This window comes from Marmota marmota, unplaced genomic scaffold, assembly GCF_001458135.2.
Source record: "Marmota marmota marmota unplaced genomic scaffold, marMar, whole genome shotgun sequence".
NCBI lineage: Eukaryota > Metazoa > Chordata > Mammalia > Rodentia > Sciuridae > Marmota > Marmota marmota.
The window spans coordinates 7,318,159-7,340,899 of NW_026000093.1; the positions used below are offsets into that span (position 1 = coordinate 7,318,159).

Genomic DNA, 22,741 nt, shown 5'->3' on the forward strand with positions numbered 1-22,741 from the left:
CCCCCCCCAGCTGATGCTGCTCTCTGCAGTGCTGTAGTGAAGAGACTCAGGTGGTTCACTGGGTTCTGGCTTCCACTGCCCCAGGTGTGAATGGTGGGTATTGATTCCCTCTGTTTACTGTGTCTGATGCAAGGTCCTGCCAGTATCCAAACAGTGCCGTTTCACTCGCCAGTCGTGATCACAGGTCAGGCTATGAGTGGTTAAGGCTGGGAGTAGCTGCTTCTTATTGTCTTTGCTCTGGTAAGTTTTTGCCTGCACTGATCTCTTTCAAGTTATCTTTGCAGGTGCCTTCAGCTTAAGTGTCCTGGGTATAAAGGGAACTTATCCTAGCCACCTCCTGTCCATGGCTGCCACTATCCAGGAACCTGGTCTCCATGTCACTGGATATTCAGGCAGCTTCCCTGTGGTAAGGTCCCTTGATCCCAGGACCATTCCTAGGCTTCCCGTGGTGCCTCCCTGTAATGTCATGGTTGGGGCCTGCTGGAGTTCACTTTCCTCTGCTTGGGATAAAGCTGTTTCTTTGCTCTCTCTGTTTGAGCCAAGCAGATGCTATGCACTTTCTGCCCTTGCCTGGATCATGGAGACTGAGCAGGGTTATGTGCATCTCCAGGCAAAGGTTCACTTTGCCCCACTCTTCTTGTTTGTGGTGAGGAGGAAAGGGAGGGGGTTTCAGCAATTTTGGGCTAGTAGTAGTTCCTCTAGAAGTTCTTTCCGGCCAGATTCTTAAAAGGTCCTACTGCAGGGGACTTCCCTCTGGTTTAATTTGCAATTGTCTGAGTATGGGAAGACCCTGTGCTGATTTAAGGGAGGAACTGTTTTACTGAGGGCTGCACAGAATGACTTTGGACCCTCAGTTCAGTTTCTTTTCAATACTGACTTTAAGCTTGTTTGCTCTGGTTTAAGGGCCATGTGGTTACTGTCAGACTTAAGTGGGTGAGCTTAAGAGGTTTTTCACTCCCTCTCTCTCTCTCTCTCTCTTTCTCTCTCTCTCTTTTTTCCTCTCTGTTGCCTCTCTCCCTTCCTCTACCCTGATTAGGGTTGGGGGTTAGGGAGCTTTGAGTTTATTTTGTACTCTGATAACCTTCTTCAAGTCTCTCCAGGTCTCAGACTTTGCAAAATTGAGTCTTAGAGCATTGATTTTGTCATTCACCTTTCAATTTTTCTTTTCCTTTGCTGCCTTCTTTCTATGTTGTGAGGAGATTGGGACTTGCTGCCTAGCTCACTTCTGCCATCTTTAGCAGAAATTTTATTTTTAAGTTTTTGAGAAACTGCCATAATTTATATATTTTTTTCAGTGCTGGACATTGAATCCAGGGCTTCACACATGTTAGGCAGGTGCTCTGAGCTAAATCCTCAGCCTGCTGTGACCTTTTTGATAGTGGTTACACCATTTTAAATTCCAAGCAACAGGGCACAAGAGTTCTCATTTCTTCACATCCTTGCCAAGGCTTGTTAAATTTTAAAAACAGTCACCATTTTAGTGGATATGGGTGATATCTCATTGTGGTGTAGGTTTGCATTTCTCTAATATTTAGTGATGTTGAGCTTCTTTCTTATACTTATTGATCACCTGCATATCATGGTTAGAGAAATTGAATTCAAATCCTTTGCCAACTTTTCAATTGTTTCATTCTTTTTCTGCTGTTGAATGATAGAAGTTCTTCGTGTATTCTGGACTTTAAGCCTTTATTATTTATACTTTTTTATCTCTTTCAGTAGGAACTGGTTTCTAGCCTGCTTGTTTTGGAGCACTGATGAATTTGGCACACCCTAATCTCCTTCAAGAGATGAAAAAGTAAAGGTTTAAGGTACAGAATACATGAAGAACCATATTTTGAATTCCCTGTTGATTAAATTATACCTCCATTTCATTAGGGTAAATTTATAATTAATCTTGTTTTTTTTAAGAACATATTCCCTTCTTCATCTTCTTTAACTTTCTTTTTTCCTAACATTGGACAAGGACCACGTCTCCCAGTATTCTCAGACTTGTTTCATGTGGGAAATGTACTCACCAATAAACTTGGTCAGAGATTGAGTGTGCTTTTCAAACCTTTATGTTTGTCCAAACTGCTTTGTTTTTAATAGCCTCCATAGGATTATGGTGTGCCAACTTCACCAGTGCCCCCAAACAAGCAGGCTAGAAGCCAGTGCCTCAAAAAACAGCTGGGAATGTTGGGATGCTATATGTGTGAACTAGTTTCTTCTCTCCTCAGGGAAAACCTGGGAGCTAGAGTTTGTTTCCCGCTTCCTCTGTACTAAGGTTAGGAGAGGATCTGAGACCAATATCTGCATTAATGTTCTGACCACACATTTTCAGCCTTAATTACTTTGTTCTTTGATGCCCCCAGGAGCCTTCTAAGTGCATGGTTCCATCAGCTTTCAGGGACAGGTGGGTGAGCTGGAGGCTGGATTCCATCTCTGGAGCAAGACAGGGGAAAGAGCTGCATGAAGTGTCCAGGTACCTGTCCAGGTGCTCAGTGGCCTGCTGACTGCTTGTTCTGTCAGTTCCTAGAGGCATGCTAAAGCAACGGCTGGGTTAGCTGGGACATTAGGTGTGTGGTCAGATCTTTTCCAGGGACAGACTGAGAACTGGACGTTTTTGCCTATTCACTTTGTGCTAATGGCTCTGGGGATAGCTGCTGAAAGTGTTCCCGTACCCATTTGAAATCATCTCTTTGTTCTCTGTGGTCCTGAGGGTTCTTCACATGCTGAGCCCCTAACCTTTGAGAGCTAGGTAATTTGGGAGCCAGTCCTTAGAGTGTACTGTATACGTTGGGGTGCTTAATGTGTGGACAGTCTCTTTCTAGGCACAAGTTAGAGACTTCATTTTATTACTGGGGTGAGCTAGAGTGTAAAGTCATGAGAAGTACCCACATGCATGTTCCTGCCCCCAGAAGGTTACTAGTTACCTGCTCCATTGACTCTCTGTCATAGGCTATTTAGAAGCTTGACCCTCAGGCAGCAACTGGAAAAGTGTGTAGTTAAACCCCTTGTTGGGAGAAATGGAAAATTGGACATTTTTCTCTGCTCACTGCATTGGATCCAGGGCGATAGTGACCTTGTTCTTCTGTGTGTTCTCAGGAGATTTGCAAATGTTGAGCCTCATCGGCTCCCAGAGGTAGTTGATTCAGGAGCCATTCTCTCAGGTGGCAACTATTAAAGTAGGGATGCTCTATTCATGGTCCCCAAACTTCACTCTTCAGGAGGCAGTTAGGAGTTGGGGATTCCCTCTTGACCATGCAGCACTATTTCCAGGCTATGTTTTTTGCATGACTCATTTTTCCCTACCCGTTTCCATGTAGATGTTTTCTCAGTGCCAGCATGTAGAAAACTTTTAACAAATTTCTGGATTTTTCTCCAAAGGAATTGGTCTATGTATCGTTGTTCATTTGATATAGGAGTGTTGAAAGTTGGAACCTTCCTATTTTGCTGTTACTTGACTAAATACTTATTTAAAGAGCAACTTTGTTTATTTACCACATACTTGTAGATTTTCCAGTTTCTTTCTGCTTTTGTTTCTGGTCTCGTTCCACCGTGTTCGGAAAAGATTCTTCGTATGATTTTATTGAATTTGTTGTGACTTTTGTGTCCTAATTTGTGATCTATTCTGAAGAATTTTTTTTATGTGTGTTTGAGAAGGATACATATTCACCTATTGGTGATGGTTCTCTATGTCTGTTATGTTCAGGTGGCCTGTGGTGTTGCGTTCTCTGTTTCTTTATTGATGTTTTTATTTCCTGGCTCTATCCGTTATTGAAAGTGCAGCATTGAAGTTTCCTGGATTATTGTGTGGCTATTTCTCCTTTCAATTATGTCACCATTTGCTTTTTACATATGTGAGCTTTGATGTTAGCTCCATTCATATTTATAAATGTTGTATCTTCCTGGAGAATCAACACTTTTTTCATTGTGTCATGTCTTTTTTTTTTTTTTTTGTCTTTTTGTAACAGTTTTTGACTAACACTCTATTTTGTCTGATATAAGTATTGCTATGTTCTTTTTTAGTTCCAATTTGCATGGAATATCTCTTCCCGGGTTTTCACTTTTAGCCTAAGTGTCTGCAGATCTAAATTGAATCTATTGTAAATAGTATGAAGTCAGATTTTGTTTTTTTAATCCATTTAGCCTATTCATGATTTTTGATTGTGAAGTTAATCCATTTACACTTAAAGGATTTCCCCATAGTGAAGGACTTACTATTGTCATTTAGTTAATTGATTTCCGTATATCTTGTAGCTTTTACCTGGTTCCCTTTTCTCTTTCATCGCTTTTTTTGGTATCTTACTGATATTTTTTCCTAGTGACCTGCTTGATTCTCTTCTTTTCATTTGTATTCTACAGATATTTTCTTTGTGGTTACCAATGTGATTATATAAAAACATGTTCAATTTCTAACAATCTATTTTATTTTTTCTCTTTCCAATATTTTTTATTGGTGCATTATGGTTGTACACAATGGTGGAATTTGTTGTATATTTTTTCAAAAAAGCTCTCTACTCCTTTCTCATTTATTTCTTCCTGTCACAGAATGTGTATGTTGGTCACTTGATGGAGTCCTGGAAGCCTGTCTCTTTTCATTTTCCTTCTTTCTTTTTTTCTTGTTTTCCTGACTCAATGATTTCAAATTACCTACCTTAAAGTGATGTGAGTCATCGTCTTCCTTATCACGTCTGATGTAGACCCTGTCTGGTGACATTTTCCATTCAGTTATTATCAGCAGCAGAAGAGAAAGGGGTAGGCAGTATTTCTCTTTGGTTCTCCCTTGTAGCTTCTATCTTTTGTTGATATTTTAAGATAGATGTTTAAAACCTTTTTTTTTTTTTTTTTTACAGGAAACTTAGTGAAACACATTTCTATGAAGTTTTTTTGTTCCTTTTATTGGGTCCTATTTTCCTCCTTCTCTGTAGGCCTTGAGATCTCTTGTTGAGTTTTAGGCATCTCATAGTTGTTGAGGACAGGGGAAATCTTGCACTCTTCTGCTCTCGAACCTTTTTTGGTGCCGTGTCTTCTCTGTATACTTTTAACTGTCTTAATTTCCTTAAGTGCTTCTTCCTTATTTCTTATCTGAAGCCCACAGTCTCTCACTCCCTGGGTTATCTGCTTGTCATACTGAAGGATCCCTGTAACCGTAACAGGCTGCAGCCACAGCCTCTCTTCCTAGGATTTTAAACCCTGCTGTCATTCTTGTCATGGCGCTAGGCCAGGGGAGACTAAAGCAGTCTCTGGGCGGTCTCCAGACAAGTTACATTTGGACACATACCCCATTCTTTTGTTTCTGTCCTGAGGGAGGATTTGGGAGAATGGAGGGTTCTTTCCTCCTGCCCTGCACTATGCTAGGTAGGGGTGGGGCACAGGCAGGTAAAATTCCTTTGGTTACTCTACTGAGATGGAGTCATTTTTTAAAAAACTTTTTTCTAAATTGGTTATACATGGCAGTAGAATGCATTTTGGTACATGGTACATATAGGGAATATAGCTTCTCATTCTTCTGTTCCTACATGGTGTAGAATCATATATATATATATAGTAATAATGTGGGGTTCATTCTACTATCCTTTCTCATATATCCTCCCCTCCCTTCACTCCCCTCTGCTTAATCCAAAATACCTCTATTCTTCCCTAGCCCTGCCCCGCTTTATTGTGAATCAGCATCCATATATCAGAGAAAACATTCTGCCTTTGTTTTTTTGGGGGGGTTTAGCTTATTTTGCTTAGCATAATATTTGAGATGGAGTCACTTTTTTGTTTATGCATTGACCTGAGTGCTACAGATCTTTAAGTGGTCCTTAAATCAAAGAGAGTACACTAGTCCTTGTATTACTGTTAACTTGCCTCCATGGGGGAAGCAGGGACTAGAGCTTCCTAATTTGCCATGTGTCTCCCCTTGCTGTTGTTAATTTTTAAATCTCCCTCTAGATTGTTAAATGTGGTAGTTATATACAACTTTCATTGTTCAATGTAAAACTGAATGCATTATATTATTCTATCATTATTACCTAATAATATGAACAGAATACTTAGTATACCTGTCTGCCTGCCTGTTCTTCCTTCCATCATATTTTGGTTATTTTGGTTTCTTTGATGACCCAACTAGTCCTACAACAGATTAGTGTGGTGGATAAAATGATGAAAATATTACCCATTAAACTATATTAACCATGAGCTATAATTTTTGCTAACGAATGCTAATGGTTTTGTTACCTATTATTTATACGCTTAACAGACCACTTCTGCCCAGGGAGAGTGGTTCAAAAGGAAAGTGGTCTTATGCTATGTCAGAGAAACTGAGCTCTAATCCCAGATTTGTGACTCACTTTTATTGTCTGTAGCAAGGATGTTTTGCTCTCACTGAACAATTTTTGAGGATAAAACAAAAGTATGTGAAAAATAGTTTGAAACATACAGAACACTATACCATGCAAAGGTTTTTCTTCTTGATCATTTTCAATAGATTTGCTATATTATATATTTTTCTTACACTGAAATCTATAGCTTTATCTTAGATTTTATCAAAAGTATTCTGTGATACTCACATATCCATTTTCTGAGTATGTAAATTATTGAAGCACGACCATAGCATCTTTCTATTTGACAGCAGATTTGACTTCAGATAAATGACATAAATTTCTAATATTTTGTATTAGTATCTTTTTTATTTTTTTTGCATTACAATTCTTAATACACCATTATACCATAATTTATCATATCTCTGATTGTATATAAGGTATGTTGACACCAAATTCTCATCTTCATACATGTATTTTGTATAATGATGAGGGTCTCCTTTCACCATCCATGCTCATGCTATTCCCCTTCTCCCTCCCTTTCCCTACCACCCTTATTCCCTATCTAGAGGTAATCTTCCTCCCTTGTTCTCCCTCCCAACCTTAGTATCTTAATGTTACTTCAGAAGCATTATATTTTCAAATGGCCGATAAAAGTTCCTAAAAGTTTTCATTCCAGGATAGATATGAGTTATTTACATTGAAATTAATACAAATTTTTAGAATATTTTATAATGATTATTGTTATGCTGTGATTATTTGAAAAATATAGTTGTAGAGAGTCCTCAAATGTATGCTCACATACTAAAAATTTTCAATAAAGTAGAGGAGTATATTTAAAAATTTATTATATCTATAAATAAATGTTACTCTTTTATTCATACTTTCTTATCATAGAGATTTATATATTTAGTCAAAGAACATACTTTTTACAATTAACTTTTACTACCTATTAATTTATACTCTTGATAGAAATCAGAATGACAATCTAGATCTAATTGTACTGTGTTTTGATTGGTTATAGACAGATGCCTTCTTCCTAGAAGCTGTACACCTTGGAGATTTGTACAAGATTGTAATTGGCCACAATGGACTTGGCCCAGGTAAGGCTCTTCCACAGAGTTAATGAAGGTCTGGTTCTACTCTATTTATGTGAAATCCTATACAAGACTTGAAAATAATGTGTGAAAGTTGTAGGAAACAAACTTCCAAGTATGGACTATGTGAAATAAAAATATTGGCCTCAAATGTCTTTTAAAATAGATGTGTTTCTCTTCAAGATGACATAGGCTTGGCTAAGTTGATGGATAGGCCTGGAATGCTAGAAAGAGCGATTCAAAGAAATAGAAGGAATTTGGGATTTGTATGCAGTGCCAATAGCAGTGTTCAGCACACCAGTGGAAGCAGCCGTAGGGTCACTTGGTGGTGATATCCCTTGAAGGCTGGTGATTGTCCAGCTGTGGTACCTTAAGGTTGCCTTGGTGAGGAGGCCTCAGAGGTGTCTCCTGCTGCCATCTTGCTCATGTTTCATCCCATGTTTCCTCTCAGCTTTGTTAAATGACACATATTCCTAATGAATTTGTTTTCCTTAAAGCAGCCATGACATAAACAGACTCCATTGACAAAGCAGAGCGCTAAAAGGGACATACCGAAAAAGGATAACAAACAAACAAAACAATTAACACAAGAACAAACTTATTGACTAAAATGTGTCAAGGTATGATTTTCATGTTAAGAATAAAATTCTCGGGCTGGGGTTGTGGCTCAATGTTAAGGTGCTTGCCCAGCATGTGTGAGGCACTGGGTTCGATTCTTAGCACCACGTATAAATAAATGAACAAAATAAAGCCCAACAGCATTTCTTTGCTGAGCATGGTGGTACATACCTGTAAATTCAGCTCTCAGATGGCTGAGGCAGGAAAATCACAAGTTCAAGGCTATCCCTCAGTAACCGCCCCCCCCCAATAAAAAAGAATAAAAGAAATTAATTTCTTATAGCTTTCTAGTTCTGGAAGTTCTGAAGTCTGGGAAGTTAAGATCAAAGTGAAGCCAGTGGGTTGGGAATGTAGGTCCATGGTAGACTGCTTGGTATTTAGGAGGCCCAGCACAACAAAAAATAAAAACAAAAAAGAAAGAAAATGTAGGCACAAAATTACACGTGTACTGAACATGTATATACAATACTTTTTGTTGTTATTCCTAAAATGATACAGTATCGTAACTCCTTATATAGCATTAACCTTGTATTTAGTATTATATCTAGAGATAATTTAAAGGATATGGGAGGGTATGTGTAGGCTTCACGTAAATACTGTACCATTTTATATATAGGACTTGTGCATCCATAGAGTTTGGTATCCTTGTTGGGTGGTGGTCCTAAAACTAATACATCAGGGATAACATGAGATAAGTCTACACTTTCTATATTTCCTTCAAGGGAGGGTGAGGAGAAAATTCTTTGAGCAGATTTAAATGAATAGGAATATAAAAACGAATTTTCTCCTTTAACCCTGTGGACTTCTAGTATTTTCAGCATAGAGAATACATGACTGACTATTAGGAATAATAATGTGATTTATTAAGTTCAAAGGTATATTCAAAACCTCACTTCCAGTGTTGTTCTGTAGGAAATCCAGTTTTCTCCTACTACACTCTTAACATAAAACACTTCTCTGACCAAATGAGTGGGGTTTTTGTTGTTGTTTTCTTCAACAGAAATTTCCTGGTGGATACCTATCAGGTGTCTTACCGCTTAATTCAATTCTGACCCTATCTACCTGGGGTTAGTTACCCCAGAGGTTAAGGGCTTAACTCTTTGAGACTGCCCCTATCTCACATGCTAATTTCAAGTTTGGGCCTCCAAAATGTCAGAACAAATGTTTATAATCAAATGGTTATACATTGTGGATTCCCTGGAGTCTCTTCAGTGATTTGCTAGAGTAACTCACAGTACTCAGGGAAACACTAACCTTTACTGGTTTATCGTAAAGGATATTACAAAGGATACAGAAGAACAGCTAGATGAAAAGGAACAAGGACTAAGATATTTGGGAAGAGTGATGGAAACTTCCATGTCCATTCCAGGTACCTCTCCTTCCTGGTAACTCTGTGTGTTCAGGAACCTTGGAAGCTTCCTAAACTCTGTTCTCTTGGATTTTATGGAGGCTTCATTACATATATATGATCAGTTAAATTATTGGACGTTGGTGATCAGCTCATCTTTCAGTCTTTTTTCTCTGTCCCAGAGGTCTGAAGGTGGATTTCTCAGGAGATCAGTCCCCATCCAGGAGCTCTCTACTATCAATCATATAATAGCATATTAAAAGATCTCACTTTTGGAGATTCCAAGAATTTTAGTTTAGAATCTGTGTGCCAGGAAACATGGAAGAAGAACAAAATACACATCCCTTATTATAAATCATAATATCACAAGTGGCTAAAGAATGAATAAAAGAAGAGAATTTGTGAATTGACTAGATATTGTTACTATACAGGTTGATGGTTATTTTCTTTTAGGACTGGAAACACATAATTGCAAACCCTCCTGGCTTTTAGAGTTTGTGCTGAGAGAGAAAGTTATTCTGATTGCCTTGCATCTAAATGTGGCCTGATGCTTTTCTCTGGAGTCTTTTAAAATTCTACCCTTGTTCTCTATGTTAGGCATATTAATTATAATGTCTTGTTGGGAGTTTCCTTTTTGATCTTTCTCTTTGGGATTTTGAATGCCTCCTATATCTGGATGTCCATCTCATTTTCAAGTTTTAGAAAATTTTCTGTTATTATTTCCCTAAAGAGGTTTTCCATTCCATTAGCCTATATCTCATAACCTTTCTCAATTTTGATGATTCTTAAATTGTGTCTTTTAAGATTATCCCAGAGTTCTTGTATATTCTGATCATGATTACTTCTTTTCTTTTATTCTGTCTGAATGTTCAAGGCTTGCCACTTTGTCTTCCAGCTCTGAAATTCTATCTTCAGCCTAGTCTATTCTATTAGAGAGTTTCAATTGAACATTTTATTTGATTCATTGTATCTTTAATCCAGTATTTTTGTTGGTTATTTTTTAATATTTCTGTCTCCTTGAATTTCTCATTCATGCCCTGTAATGACTTCCTTAATTCACTCAGTTGTTTTTTCAATATTTCTCTTTTTGAATTTCTCATTCATAGCCTATACTGACTTCCTTAATTCACTCAGTTGTTTTTATGTGTTCTCTTGGAATTCATTGATCATTCATATGAGTCTTTAAAATTTTTTATTGATTTTCCTCCACTTCAGCATCTTTGGGGTCAGTTTCTGGTGAAGTATGAACTTTAGGAGATGTTGTGTTACCTAGTTTTTTCATATTTCTTGTATTCCTGTGATGGATTTTAAGCATCTTTTAGGAAGGATTTCTCTTCCTCTATTATGTTTTGACCGTTTTAGGGTGTAGACTTCTTTTGCCAAAGTGTCCTTGAGTAATCTAGGTGAGACCCCCCTTGTAAGTATGGTATCCACAGCCTTTGTATTATTATTATTATTATTATTATTATTATTATTATTATTATTATTATTTTGGTAATAGTGGATGTCTGTGAGTGGGACCAGAAGATCTGTCTATACCCTACTTGGGGTCTGGTCATTGGTTTGGGTTTTTGTCTCTTTTATTCTTTGTATTAAAGTACAGTTGAAGTTTGTGTGTGATTCATTTGTGTGTAGAGCAAGGTATGCTATCTTTTGTCTAAGTTCAGTTCAGTAGCAAAGTCTCTCCCTTGTGAATTTGTAGTGTCCTCATAGGTTCTCAGCACCTCACAGAATAGAGAGAAACAAACAATCCTAACAACTGATGCAAACAATATGCAGCCTTAAAATAAATACCCAATTCCTACTGTGAGATCTACAACATTAATTACCTCAAAAGCAGGAAAGGGGAGGTCAGCAATTGTCAATAGCAACAAAACAATAAACAACCATGAACTAGATCTGGCCTTAAAGCATATACAACAGGTGTCATGTTATCCACAGAAGTAATAATGGCAACAACATGAATGGTGGGGGCAGGAGTTATATATAAATCAATTAGTTCCAAAAGATGGGGAAAATGTAGTTAAGAGAAAGGAATATGTGATAACAAGGTAGAAAAGAGTATACAGTGTTCAAAAGGTGACAGAGGGATGTAGCAGTTTATGGTTATAAGGAAGGAGGGGGGAAAATAGGAAAAACAATGTAAAGGGAGAATCAATGAGAGAAATTGTCTCCAATGAGGTAGTCAAAATAAGAGAATAGATGATAACTGTCTATGCCCAACTGTTCTTTTCATTTCTTCTTGGGCTATAAACAGAGAGGGGATGGGGGAACAAGAACACAGTTTTTTTTTAAACCCCTTCTTCTTTTATTGCTCAATAAACAGCCAGTTGGTGTGGCCTAAGTCTGAAGCAGGTTTAAATAACTCTCAGCTTCCCTTCTCTTCAGTGTAAGGAAGGGTGGAGGGGGAGGTACTGACAATTGGAGTTCTATTTGCACAGACCAGATCAATGCACTCGAAGGATGGGACTGCTGCAGGGTTCTATGAGTGGAGTTCCTGTAATTGGTGCTTAGGTCTAATCAGGCCTTAGGGTATTTTTTTGGGTGGTATCTGCTCTACAGAGACTAGATCAACAGACCTGTAGGGCCCAAAGTTGCCTGTCTCGCTGGGATTCTGGATCTCAGGAACCTCCGGGAGGAGGTCTGATCCTGGGGCAGGCGAGCCAATCCTCCATACGCTCTGCTGCCCCTAAAGCCTTCCCAGGCTCAGTCCCTGAGTGGATTCACATCCAGCTCTTCAGATTTCCAGCCCTCTCCTGCAGATCACATGAACTGCTAGACTCAAAGGAAATGCTGAGTCGGGCTCCCTTCCTTTTTTTTCTGACTTGAATACCCCTGGGTACAATCTCTCTGTGCCTGTTTCACTCTCCTCTGCTGAGTATACCCTAGGCCACACAGTAGGCACTTGTTGGTGCAGTATGGCAGCGTTTGCTCTGATCTCTCAGGATCCCACAGCAGCGTGGCTACCTCAAGATTACTGCTGCTTGCAGCTTTCTGCTTGCCAGTTGAGAAATACAGAGCACTTTTTGTACACCTATTCATGGTGCAGCCTCTGGATCAGCTAAGTAAGTTCAGGCTGCTTTTCTGATCTTAGGATTTTCCTTACCAAATCTTTTCAATGGGTTTTCCTCCCTCTTTGTCATTCCTCTGTTTGGTGGTGATCCATATTTATGGCCTTGGCTTCAGTGTACTTTCTTCTTTGTTCAGTGCACCCAAATTTCTGAGTCTCTAAGACACTTTGTCCAATACTGAATTTTAGTGAAATCCCACTTTCACCTGCTTCTCTATGAAACAGTACACCGGCTGCTTGAATCCCAAGCCACAGGCTTCCTCTACCCTGCCATCTTGAATCTCTAATTCTATATATTCAAATGTAGTTGTATGAATAACACAGAGAAATTTCTCTGTACCTTTTACTCAGTTTCCCCTAATGATAGCATCTTACAAAGCTGTAGTGCAGTATTGTTACCAGTATGTTGTTATTGATACAGTAGGACATAAAATCATACTACCTCACTATCATGTTTCTCTTCTTGCCTTTTTTTTTTTGTTCAATTTAGATACACTTTCTTTTTTTTATTGGTTGTTCAAAACATTACAAAGCTCATGATATATCATCTTTCATACATTTGACTCAAGTGGGTTATGAACTCCCATTTTTACCCCAAATACAAATTGCAGAATCACATCGGTTACACACTCACATTTTTACATAATGGCATATTAGTGACTGTTGTATTCTGCTACTTTTCCTATCCTCTACCATCCCCCCTCCCCTCCCATCTTCCCTCTCCACCTCATCTGCTGTTGTTCAATTCTCTCCCTTGTTTCCCCCCCCTTTCCCCTCACAACCTCTTATGTGTAATTTCGTGTAACATTGAGGGTCTCCTACCATTTTCATATGATTTCCCTTCTCTCTCCCTTTCTCTCCCCCAACCCGACTCTATTTAATGTTAATCTTTTCCTCATGCTCTTCTTGCCTTTTTAAAGCTACATCCACATTCCTTCTTCTTCCCTCTTCTCCCATTCCTTGTTCTTAACTTCTGGCAACTGTTAATCTATACTTTATTTCTAAAATTTCTTGAGAGTTATAAAAATGGAATCATACATTATGTAATCTTTAGTTTTGGCTTTTTTTCTTTATAATTTCCTAGAGACTTATTCAAATTGTATTTATCAATAGTTGATTTTTTTAGAGAGATAATTTTAATATTTATTTTTTAGTTCACAGCGGACACAACATCTTTGTTGGTATGTGGTGCTGAGGATCGAACCCGGGCCACACGCATGCCAGGCGAGCGCGCTACTGCTTGAGCCACATCTCCAGCTCCCAGTAGTTGATTTTTTTAAAAATTGCCTTTTGTACTCCAAAGTATGAATTTCCCTCAGTTTGTTTAACTATTCCCCTATTGAAAGACATCTAGATTGCTCCTTCTGGAGCTATGATGAATAAATCAAAAGATCAAGGCCAAAATATATGGAATGGGGTGGGTTGGAAGGAAAAGAATTGTGGTCAAATAATGTCTTATTTTGTGATTAATATTACTTAGTGTTATTTGAAAATCACACCAATTCAATTCAAGAATTCTGTTTCCAGAAAGGTAGCCAAAAGAATTGATAAACATAAATAAAATGTTATGATCAAAATTGTGGATTTATTAGGCATAATACCAAATGTCCCTATCTCATAATAGGAAAAAATTATATATATTATTATATAATTATATATTATATATTATTATATAATTATATATTATATATTATTATATAATTATATATTATATAATTAATATTATATATCATATCTAAATAATATTAATTATATATACAATATATATAATTAATTACTTGGAAATTAAAGGCAAATGTAGATTAAGAAAACCAATTTTGCAAATACAGAAATGGAGGAGGTATGATTTAACGTCAGAATGGTATAAATTACTTAGGTGTTTTGGTTGACAGCTCAGTGTTAAGTCAACTATATGAGGTGATGAGAAAAAAAACAATGTGAATTATCATGAATTCAGAAGCTGAGTATCTGGTTTCATAATCAAAGTACCTACTTGATTCTAGGTGTCATGGTTTTAGAGGGACTTAGATCTGAAAGCAATATAATTCTTAAAGTTGCTTTAAGTTTTTTTTTTAATTACCAAAATAGACAAGCTACCAGCTAACATTATCAAGAGGAGAAAGGGTGAAAGCACAAACATACAAAATGAGAAATAACAATGGAAAAGGAGCCGTTAAAACAGGAGAAAAAATTACTAGAGACTTTTTAGGCCTCTGTGCAGGTACATTTAAAAAAGCTCTGATGAAATGTATAATTTCCTAGGGATGTGCTGGTTACCAAAATTGGTAGAGTTATAAAGTTATAAAGAAGAAATAGAGAAACTTATTAAAGAAATATTGCTCAAGAAAAGGACCAGGCTCAGATGATTTATAGGAAATATATTTTATGTGTTACATCAGTACACAGAAATGTTACAGAACTTTAAAAGCAATGGCTAATAATATTTAGGAAAAATGTAGGAATACTCATGTATAATGTCAAGTGAACAATGTAGATACATGTCTTGGGTAATCAATGCTCACTAGCTGGAATAACAAATCACCTCAAATGCTGAGAGGTTTCACGCAGCACGGGTTTGTTTGTTGTTCATATAGCAGTCTGATGCAAGCTTGAAATTCTCTCAGGCAGCTATTCTTTGAGCAGTGCATCACAGCTCTGGGTCCAGTCAATTTGCAGAGACTTCAGGTGTTCTATGGCTTCCAAGGTCTCCACAGAAGGTGGAGTTGGTCAGAGATTCTTGAAGGATGTGTTTCAAGGCTAGGTCTGCAAGTGATGTACATTGTTTTTGTTTTCATTCCTTTGGCAAGAAATGAGTCATGGATCTCTACCTAATTTCAAGAGAGACTGAGAAATGTAGTCCATTTTTTTTTTAATAACTAGACAAAGGAAATAATGCAGTAAGCACCTGGCTTCTATGTACCACAGCAGAGCACCAAACTCTTACATGGCAGGATCCATATTTATGACATATAAAAGGGCTGCACATAGGCATTGAAAAATGTATAAAGTACTTATAGTGTTTTTTTTTTAAGTAGGTGCTAAAATTTTATATTATTTCAATGCCTTTTTTTGGTCTATTTTTAAAAAACCCAATCCAGTATAAAATAAACATTATATTAAGTAATGATTAATGTTTTAAATATTAGAAGACCACTCATTCTGTGCATTATATTAAGAAAGTAACACATTCAGTGGAATTTAATATTACTTTGTTGACTCCTATTCTTTCTGCCTAATTCTTGCAGAGATAGCTTGGATTTCTTTATGAACTCATCTTTTCTCGTTCTAATTTCAGCCCTGGGTCTTTCTCACTTATGGGGAAAAATGTAGACAATATATTTGTACATAGATAGTTTTATGTGAACTTATTAATTTAGAAAGTGTTATTTTATAAAATATTTTATTGATGAATTGTAATTATACATAATATTAGGCTTTATTGTGATATATTGTACCTGCACATAGCATAATTTGGTCTAATTCATTCCCTCATTTCCCTCTTTGCCCTTCTGTCTGCCCTTTATCTAATTCCTATTTTCTATTCTACTGGTCTCCCTTTTATTTTTATGATAAGGAACATCAGTAGAATTTCTCTGTAGTTTCCATTTATGAGCGAAAACACATGATCCTTGAATTTCTGAGTCTGGTGTATTTTACTTAGTATGATGTTTTCCAGTTCGTTTTTCTGGATAGAACTCCAGGAAAGAATGACATGACTTCATTCTTTATGGCTGAGTAAAACTCCGTTGTGGATAGGCACCACTTTGCTTTGTTCATTCATTTATTGACCGACACCTGGCCTGGTTCCATAACTTAGATACAGTGAATTGTGCTGCTATAAACATGGCTATGCATGTATTCCTAAAAGTATGCTCACTTTAGTTCTTTTGGATAAAGACTGAGAAATTGTTTAGTTGGGTCATATGGTGGTTCCATTCTTAGTCTTTTGAAGATTAAGACTCCACAGTGGTTGTACTAATATCCAGTCCCTTCAACAATATATGAGTGTTAATTGTTCCCAAATTTTTACCAGCATGTATTATTTGTATTCTTGATGATCGTCATTCTAACTGGAGCGAGATGAACTCTTGATGTGGTTTTGATTTGCATTTCCCTGATTGCTAAAGATGTTGAACATTTTTTCATATATTTGTTGACCATCTGTACTTTTTTTTGTTTTAAGAAGTGTCTATTTATTTCATTTGTGCATTTATTGGATGGGTCAGTTTTTGGTGTTAAGTTTTTTGAGTCATAAATTCTGGATATTGATCCTCTGTCAGATGAGTAGTTGGCAAAAATTTTCTCCCATTGTGAGGGCTGTCTCTTCATGATTTTATTTCCTTTAATGTGAAGAAACATTTTAATTTGATGCTACCCCATTTATTAATTCTTGTCATACCATGCTGTTTTGTTAGAATAGCTCTGTAATATAGTTTAAAATTGGGTATTGTGATGTCTCCAGCATTGATTTTATTGCTCAGAATTGCTTTGGCTATTCTGGGTGTTTTATTCTTCCATATGAATTTTAGGACTTTATTTTTTAAAGTTTTGGGAATAACATTCTTGGTAGTTTGGTGGGGTTTGCATCAAATCTATAGATTGCTTTTGGCAATATGACCATTTTAGCAATATTAATTCTGTCTGTCCAAGAACATGGAAGGTCTTTCCATCTTCTAATGTCTTTTAAAATTTCTTTCTTTGGAGTTTTCTAATTTTCATTGTAGAGGTCCTTTACCTCTTTGGTTAGATTTAGTCCTAGGGTATTTTTTTTTTTAAACCTATTGTGAATGGAATTGTTTTCCTGAATTCTTTTTCATTGAACTCATTATTGGTGTATATAAAAGTTGTTGATTTTTGTATGTTAATTTTTTATCCTGTTACTTTACTGGATTCATTTATTAGCTCTAGAAATCTTTTGATAGAGTTTTTGGGTCTTCTAAATATAGGATCATATCATCTGCAAACAGTAATAATTTGACTTTTTCCTTTCCTATTCTGTTTATTTCCTTCTTTTGCCTAAACGTTCCAGCTAAAATTTTAAGTGCTATTGGATAGGAATGGTGAGGATGGGCATACTTTCCTGGTTCCTGACTTTAGAGGAAATATTTTCAGTTTTTCCCTATTCAGTATGATGTTGGCTTTGGGTTTTTCATATATAACCTTTATGATGTTAAGGTAAGTTCCTAGTATCCCTCATTTCTTCAGTAGTTGAAAATGAATGGGTGTTGAATTTGGTGAAGATTATTCTACATCTCTTGAGATGATCATATGATGATTGTACTTAATTCTATTTATTTATTGATTTGCATTTGTTGAAGCTTGCTTGTGTCTTTGGAATGAAACCAACTTGATCATGATTTGTAGTCTTCTTAATGTGCTTCTGAATACAAATTACTAGTTTTTTATTAAAGATTTTTTCATTTATGTTCATCAGGAATACTGGTCTGTAGTTTTCTATCCTTGACATGTCCTTATCTGGTTTTGGAATCAGGGTGATACTGGCTTCATAGGAGAGTACCTTTCTATTTCACAGAATAAGGAGAATTTACATTGTTCTTCTTTAAAGGACTGATAGAATTCAGCTGGGCTTTTCTTTTTTTGAAAGAATTTTTACTGGTGCTTCAAGTTGATTGCTTGTTAGTGTGTTTATGCTTTCTTGGTTCGATTTTGGTAGGTCTTATGTGTCTAAATTTATCCATTTCTTTTGGATTTTCAAATTTATTGCAATATAAGTTTTCAAAGTAGTTCTTAAGAGCCTCTGGATTTCAGATGTCTGTTGTGATATCTCATATTTATCTCTTATTTTGCTAATTTGGGTCTTTTTTTCTGTTGGTTAGTTTGGCTAAGGATTTATCAAACTTGTTTATCTTTTCAAAGAATCAGCTTTTTGTTTCATTGACCTTTTGTATTACTTTTCCACTTTATATATCATTAATTTCAGCTTTGATCTTAAAACTTTCTTATACTGGTTTTGAGTTTGATTTGTTTTTGTTTTTATAGAACCTTGAGATGCATTTTTAGCTTTTTGGGGGATATTTTTGATTTTTTTTTTATGTAGGAAATCTTGTTCTTATGTTTTCTCTTAGATCTTCCTTCATAAAATGTCCCAGAGATTCTGATATGTTGTCTCTACTCTCAGTTGATTCTAGAAATTTTAAATTTTATATTCTATTTTCATCTTTGTTTCATTCAGCTTCCAAAAGTATATCCTTCAATCTCTTTATAGATATGTAGTTTCCATAGTTGTTTTTCTATTGATTTCTAATTATATTCCATTATGATCTGATAAGATGCAAGGGTTTGTGACAATTTTTTAATTTGTTAAGACTTGCTTTGTGATCTACAATATGGTATATTTTGGAGAGGATTCAATGAAATTTGAAAAAAAATGAATTTTGCTGTTATTGGATGAAATATTCTATAGACACTTGTTAGCTCAATTTATTATATATTTTTTTAGGTTTAAAGAGTTTTTACTGATTTTATGTTAGGATGACCACCTATCTGTTGGTGAGAGAGGTGTGTTAAAAGTGCCCAGTATTATTGTATTGGGGTCTATCTAGGTCTTTGAGTAGTGTTTGTTTTAAGTAATTAGATACACCAGTGTTTGGGGCATAAATATTTATCATTATTAAGTATCTTTGTTGAATTTTTTTTTGCTTTACCCTTATAAAGTGACCCCCTTTGTCTCTTCTGATTAATTTTGGCTTGATGTCCCCTTTGTTGGATATGAGAGTAGCTACTATTGCTTGCATTTAGGCTCTATTTGCATGGAATATCATTTTCCATCCTTTTACTTTCAGTCTGCGGCTGCCTTTGCCTGTAAGATGAGTCTTTTGAATACAATATGTAGTTGGGTCTTGTTTTCAAATGTACTCTTCCAGTCTTTAGCTTTTAATTGGAGAGCTGAGAAGTATAATGCCTGTCATTGTATAATTATCAGGACCAAATTAGTTCACATATTCCAAAGTTCTTTGTGAACTCAAGAGAAACACACATGTGAGATAATTATGACTCATGTATTCCTCAGTCAGGACCCATCCCAAGTTACAGACAGAGACAGAGTTTCTGAATAACTGTTTATTTTTATCTGATCAAAACATTTATTTTATTTACATAGACTTAGTCCATATAAACTTTAATAAGCTTTAATAATTTTCTGGAAATATAAAATACTACTAACTCATCAAATATATATTCTCTGGAAGATTAAGTTCAGGATTATCAATATAGTTTATAAAATCAAGAGCAATGGAGAAATTATCCTATTTTCATTTATTTGGAAAATCATATTAAAATATTTATAAAAATATGAAGTTTTAAAATAATGCTGTGCTTGTTGCATGTATAAGACATATGTATGTTTCATATAGTTTACTTCTGTTATAATTTGCTTTTATATGAAGTACTAAAGTTTTATGATGCATAAGACTTTTTTGTATGTTTGGAAGTAACAAGCAATTTCTCAAAACTTGAAGTAATCCCTGGACCATGTATATTCACATTATATTTTTCTTTCTTCAATTTGTGTTTAGGAAACGGCTGGTTTCTTGATGATGTTGTGGTCAAGGATCCCACAACAAATCGTGACTATGCCTTCTTCTGTCACAGGTTTGTGTGTTTTTACATGGAACCGATTATAATTAGTCAATTTTATGTTCATGTGCTTTTGAGAACTAGGTAGCTTATTGAATTATTCCTGGTAACAGATGCTTTGTTGAATCACTTTTATGAACATTAATCTTCAGGACTCGTGCTTCTATGGAGAAATGTATCTATTATGTTTATTATCGTTCCTGATGATATAAATTTAATGTTTATTAATAAATTAAAATATATTTTAAATTTTTTTATTTCCCTCTACACATTAGTAAGGAGAGTGAAAATCTCTGACAAGAAAACATACTTCCTTTTAAGTTGACCCCAAATTACTTTCAAAAATAACAAATGTGCATGCTAAATTTTGCATTTGGCTTGTAAAACGTCAATGACAGTGATAACTTGTTGTCCATAGGTCTTGACATTTTGGTTATTATGCCAGCAGTGGTGATAGATTTGTCTTTTTGAAAACACTTTTTGCCCCTTTCTATATGGAACCAGTAGTAACTGCCTGGAATTGGAATTGTAGTTGGTGCCGCAAGAACAGGGTAAAATAATTGGTCCAATGGATGTACTGTCTGTGACCTTTTCAATTAGCAGGATGACTGATTAACTCCCCTGTGCATTAGGGAAAACATGTGATCCTTACCAGATGGCAGCTTCTTCTTCCTTGCACTCTTACGGTCATTCTGGGATTTCCTGTTCCATTCTGTACTATTCTGCCTTTATCAATAGGTATACAGGACTCCTCCCACATCCAGTTATCCAGTTTTTCTGACTAGAGTAGATATTCACTAGTAGTTTGAGTAAATATAAAGCCTGAAAATAACGGATGCACTTTTCTTTCCACAGATGGCTGGATCAAGGAGAAGATGATGGTAAAATTGTCAGAGAACTGTATGCCAGGACTAACAGTATCTTCTCTGCAAGTGAGTGTTATGTACAAATTTTTTTTTTGGAAAATTATATTTTATGATGATGGAAGAAAGCCTGACACTACTAAAATTCATGATCCTCTCTTTTATCTTCTCAGGGAAGAAGCTAGAACTTCAGAGAAAAGAAACGGTGAGATTTTGCTTTGGGCTTTAAACTATTAAGTACAAACCATGTTCAGATAACTCTTTGAGGTGTTAAAACAGAAGAGTGTGTAATGTTTAGTAAGAGACATTACTTTGTAATTTCTTCTCTTGGTATTTTCTCACTTGGTATTTTTGTTTGTTTTATTTTTGTTTTTAGTGGGCTGCAGAAAGCTGGAAGTTTACGAAAGGAAATACCCTTCAGTTCTACAACAGGCTGACTGGAGGGTTTGTCCGTCTGCATCCAGATGGCACAGTTGATGCCCTTGGAGAGAAGACTGACAAATATGGTAAAGCCAGCAGACAAGCATGTGGTGCTGGGCAGGCCTGGGAGTGGAAGGAAGGCAGGTTTCTAGGCATAGCATGATTTGCAGTTTTACTCTTTCTTTTTTGGATGCCTTTACACCAGTATTAGGCCATTTAAATAATTAACTATCTGTACTACAAATGATCAGTAGACAACAGGCTTTAAATATGTGCAGACAGCATAATGCAGAACAATGTGCCATTAAAAATTTATATTTGGTATTAATTAAGTGAAGAATAAAATGTAGGCAATTACCATTAACCATTCATAAAAAGCAACAGCTATTGGCTCTTGATGGATAGGATTATTGGAGAATTAAGTTAGTGTTCCTAAATACTGAGCACCCACTCTCTTCAAAATATCATGTTAATTTGAGAGGCATGAAAGTAACTAAGATATTCTTCTCAATTCCAGAGATTCATAATCTAATGAATAAGGCAAGCATGGGCAACAACAATTCTAATAATGGTAGTTTGTAGCTAATGCCTTAGTAAAGGTACAAAGGGAAAATGAGGCAAAGAAAAACTAGATTTGATATTTAACATTAGCATGACATAAATCCATACTCACAGGATTAACAAAGAAGGAAGAGACTGATTATGGTGGGTCTTTGATTATAGACCCTAATCTTCAACACTTTTTGAAATTTGGAACTTCACTATTTAATATAAAATTTGCCTGCTGTATCTATGAATGAAATTTTACCATACTTTTTAAAAGAAACTGGGCTGTTCAAACAATCTCTAGAATGTGCTGGGGACAGTAACCTATAGCATATTCTCTTTTACTTGACATTAGAGATCCTAGGGAATCATCCAGTTTTCTCATCTGCCGCAGTCGGGCTGCAGCAAAATAACGGGGGGGGTGACGAACAACTTGTGTATGTTGATACAGCAGGAGTGAGAGCCGTTTATTGTAGGACAACAGAGGTATTTATACATTTTGCACAGCTTATCTTAATTAGCATAAACTAGAGGGATCCAACATGGCGGCGAGAGGGGAGGCAGCGCTTTCAGTACCTCCTCAACAATGGGATCAGAGAGACGCATGGATACGCTTAGATTCGACCTGCTGAGAAACTCCTAGCAAAATTCCACTAAAGAGAGACCGGCCGGGAATTGGAAGGATTTTTGGAGGTGACAGTCTGCGCTAGACGAGTGAATCTCCGCCACGCAGCGCAGAGGTCCAGACCCGCCAGCCGCTGCCCGCGCGACTCGGCGACTGTCGGCTGCCTGCACGCGGCCCCCGTGTCAGGGCGGATAGCCTCCGAGGCGCAGCGCAGCAGGAGCGGTGCAGGGACTCTAGGAAGAGGTCTCTCGCCAAGCCTTCATGAAATAGC

General features: G+C 36.4%; 1 protein-coding gene across 4 annotated transcripts in view; it reads left to right on the forward strand.

Annotated features, from left to right (window-relative positions):
- The window catches only part of Rp1 (RP1 axonemal microtubule associated), a 315,568-nt gene that overhangs the window by 101,805 nt on the left and 191,022 nt on the right, over positions 1-22,741 (forward strand). For all 4 annotated transcript variants that reach the window (XM_048782900.1, XM_048782902.1, XM_048782903.1 and 1 more), the window contains 5 exons: positions 7,312-7,390; positions 19,956-20,031; positions 20,872-20,948; positions 21,053-21,084; positions 21,256-21,385. In XM_048782900.1, the coding sequence (XP_048638857.1) occupies positions 7,312-7,390; positions 19,956-20,031; positions 20,872-20,948; positions 21,053-21,084; positions 21,256-21,385 (394 nt within the window). The remainder of the gene's footprint in view (positions 1-7,311; positions 7,391-19,955; positions 20,032-20,871; positions 20,949-21,052; positions 21,085-21,255; positions 21,386-22,741) is intronic.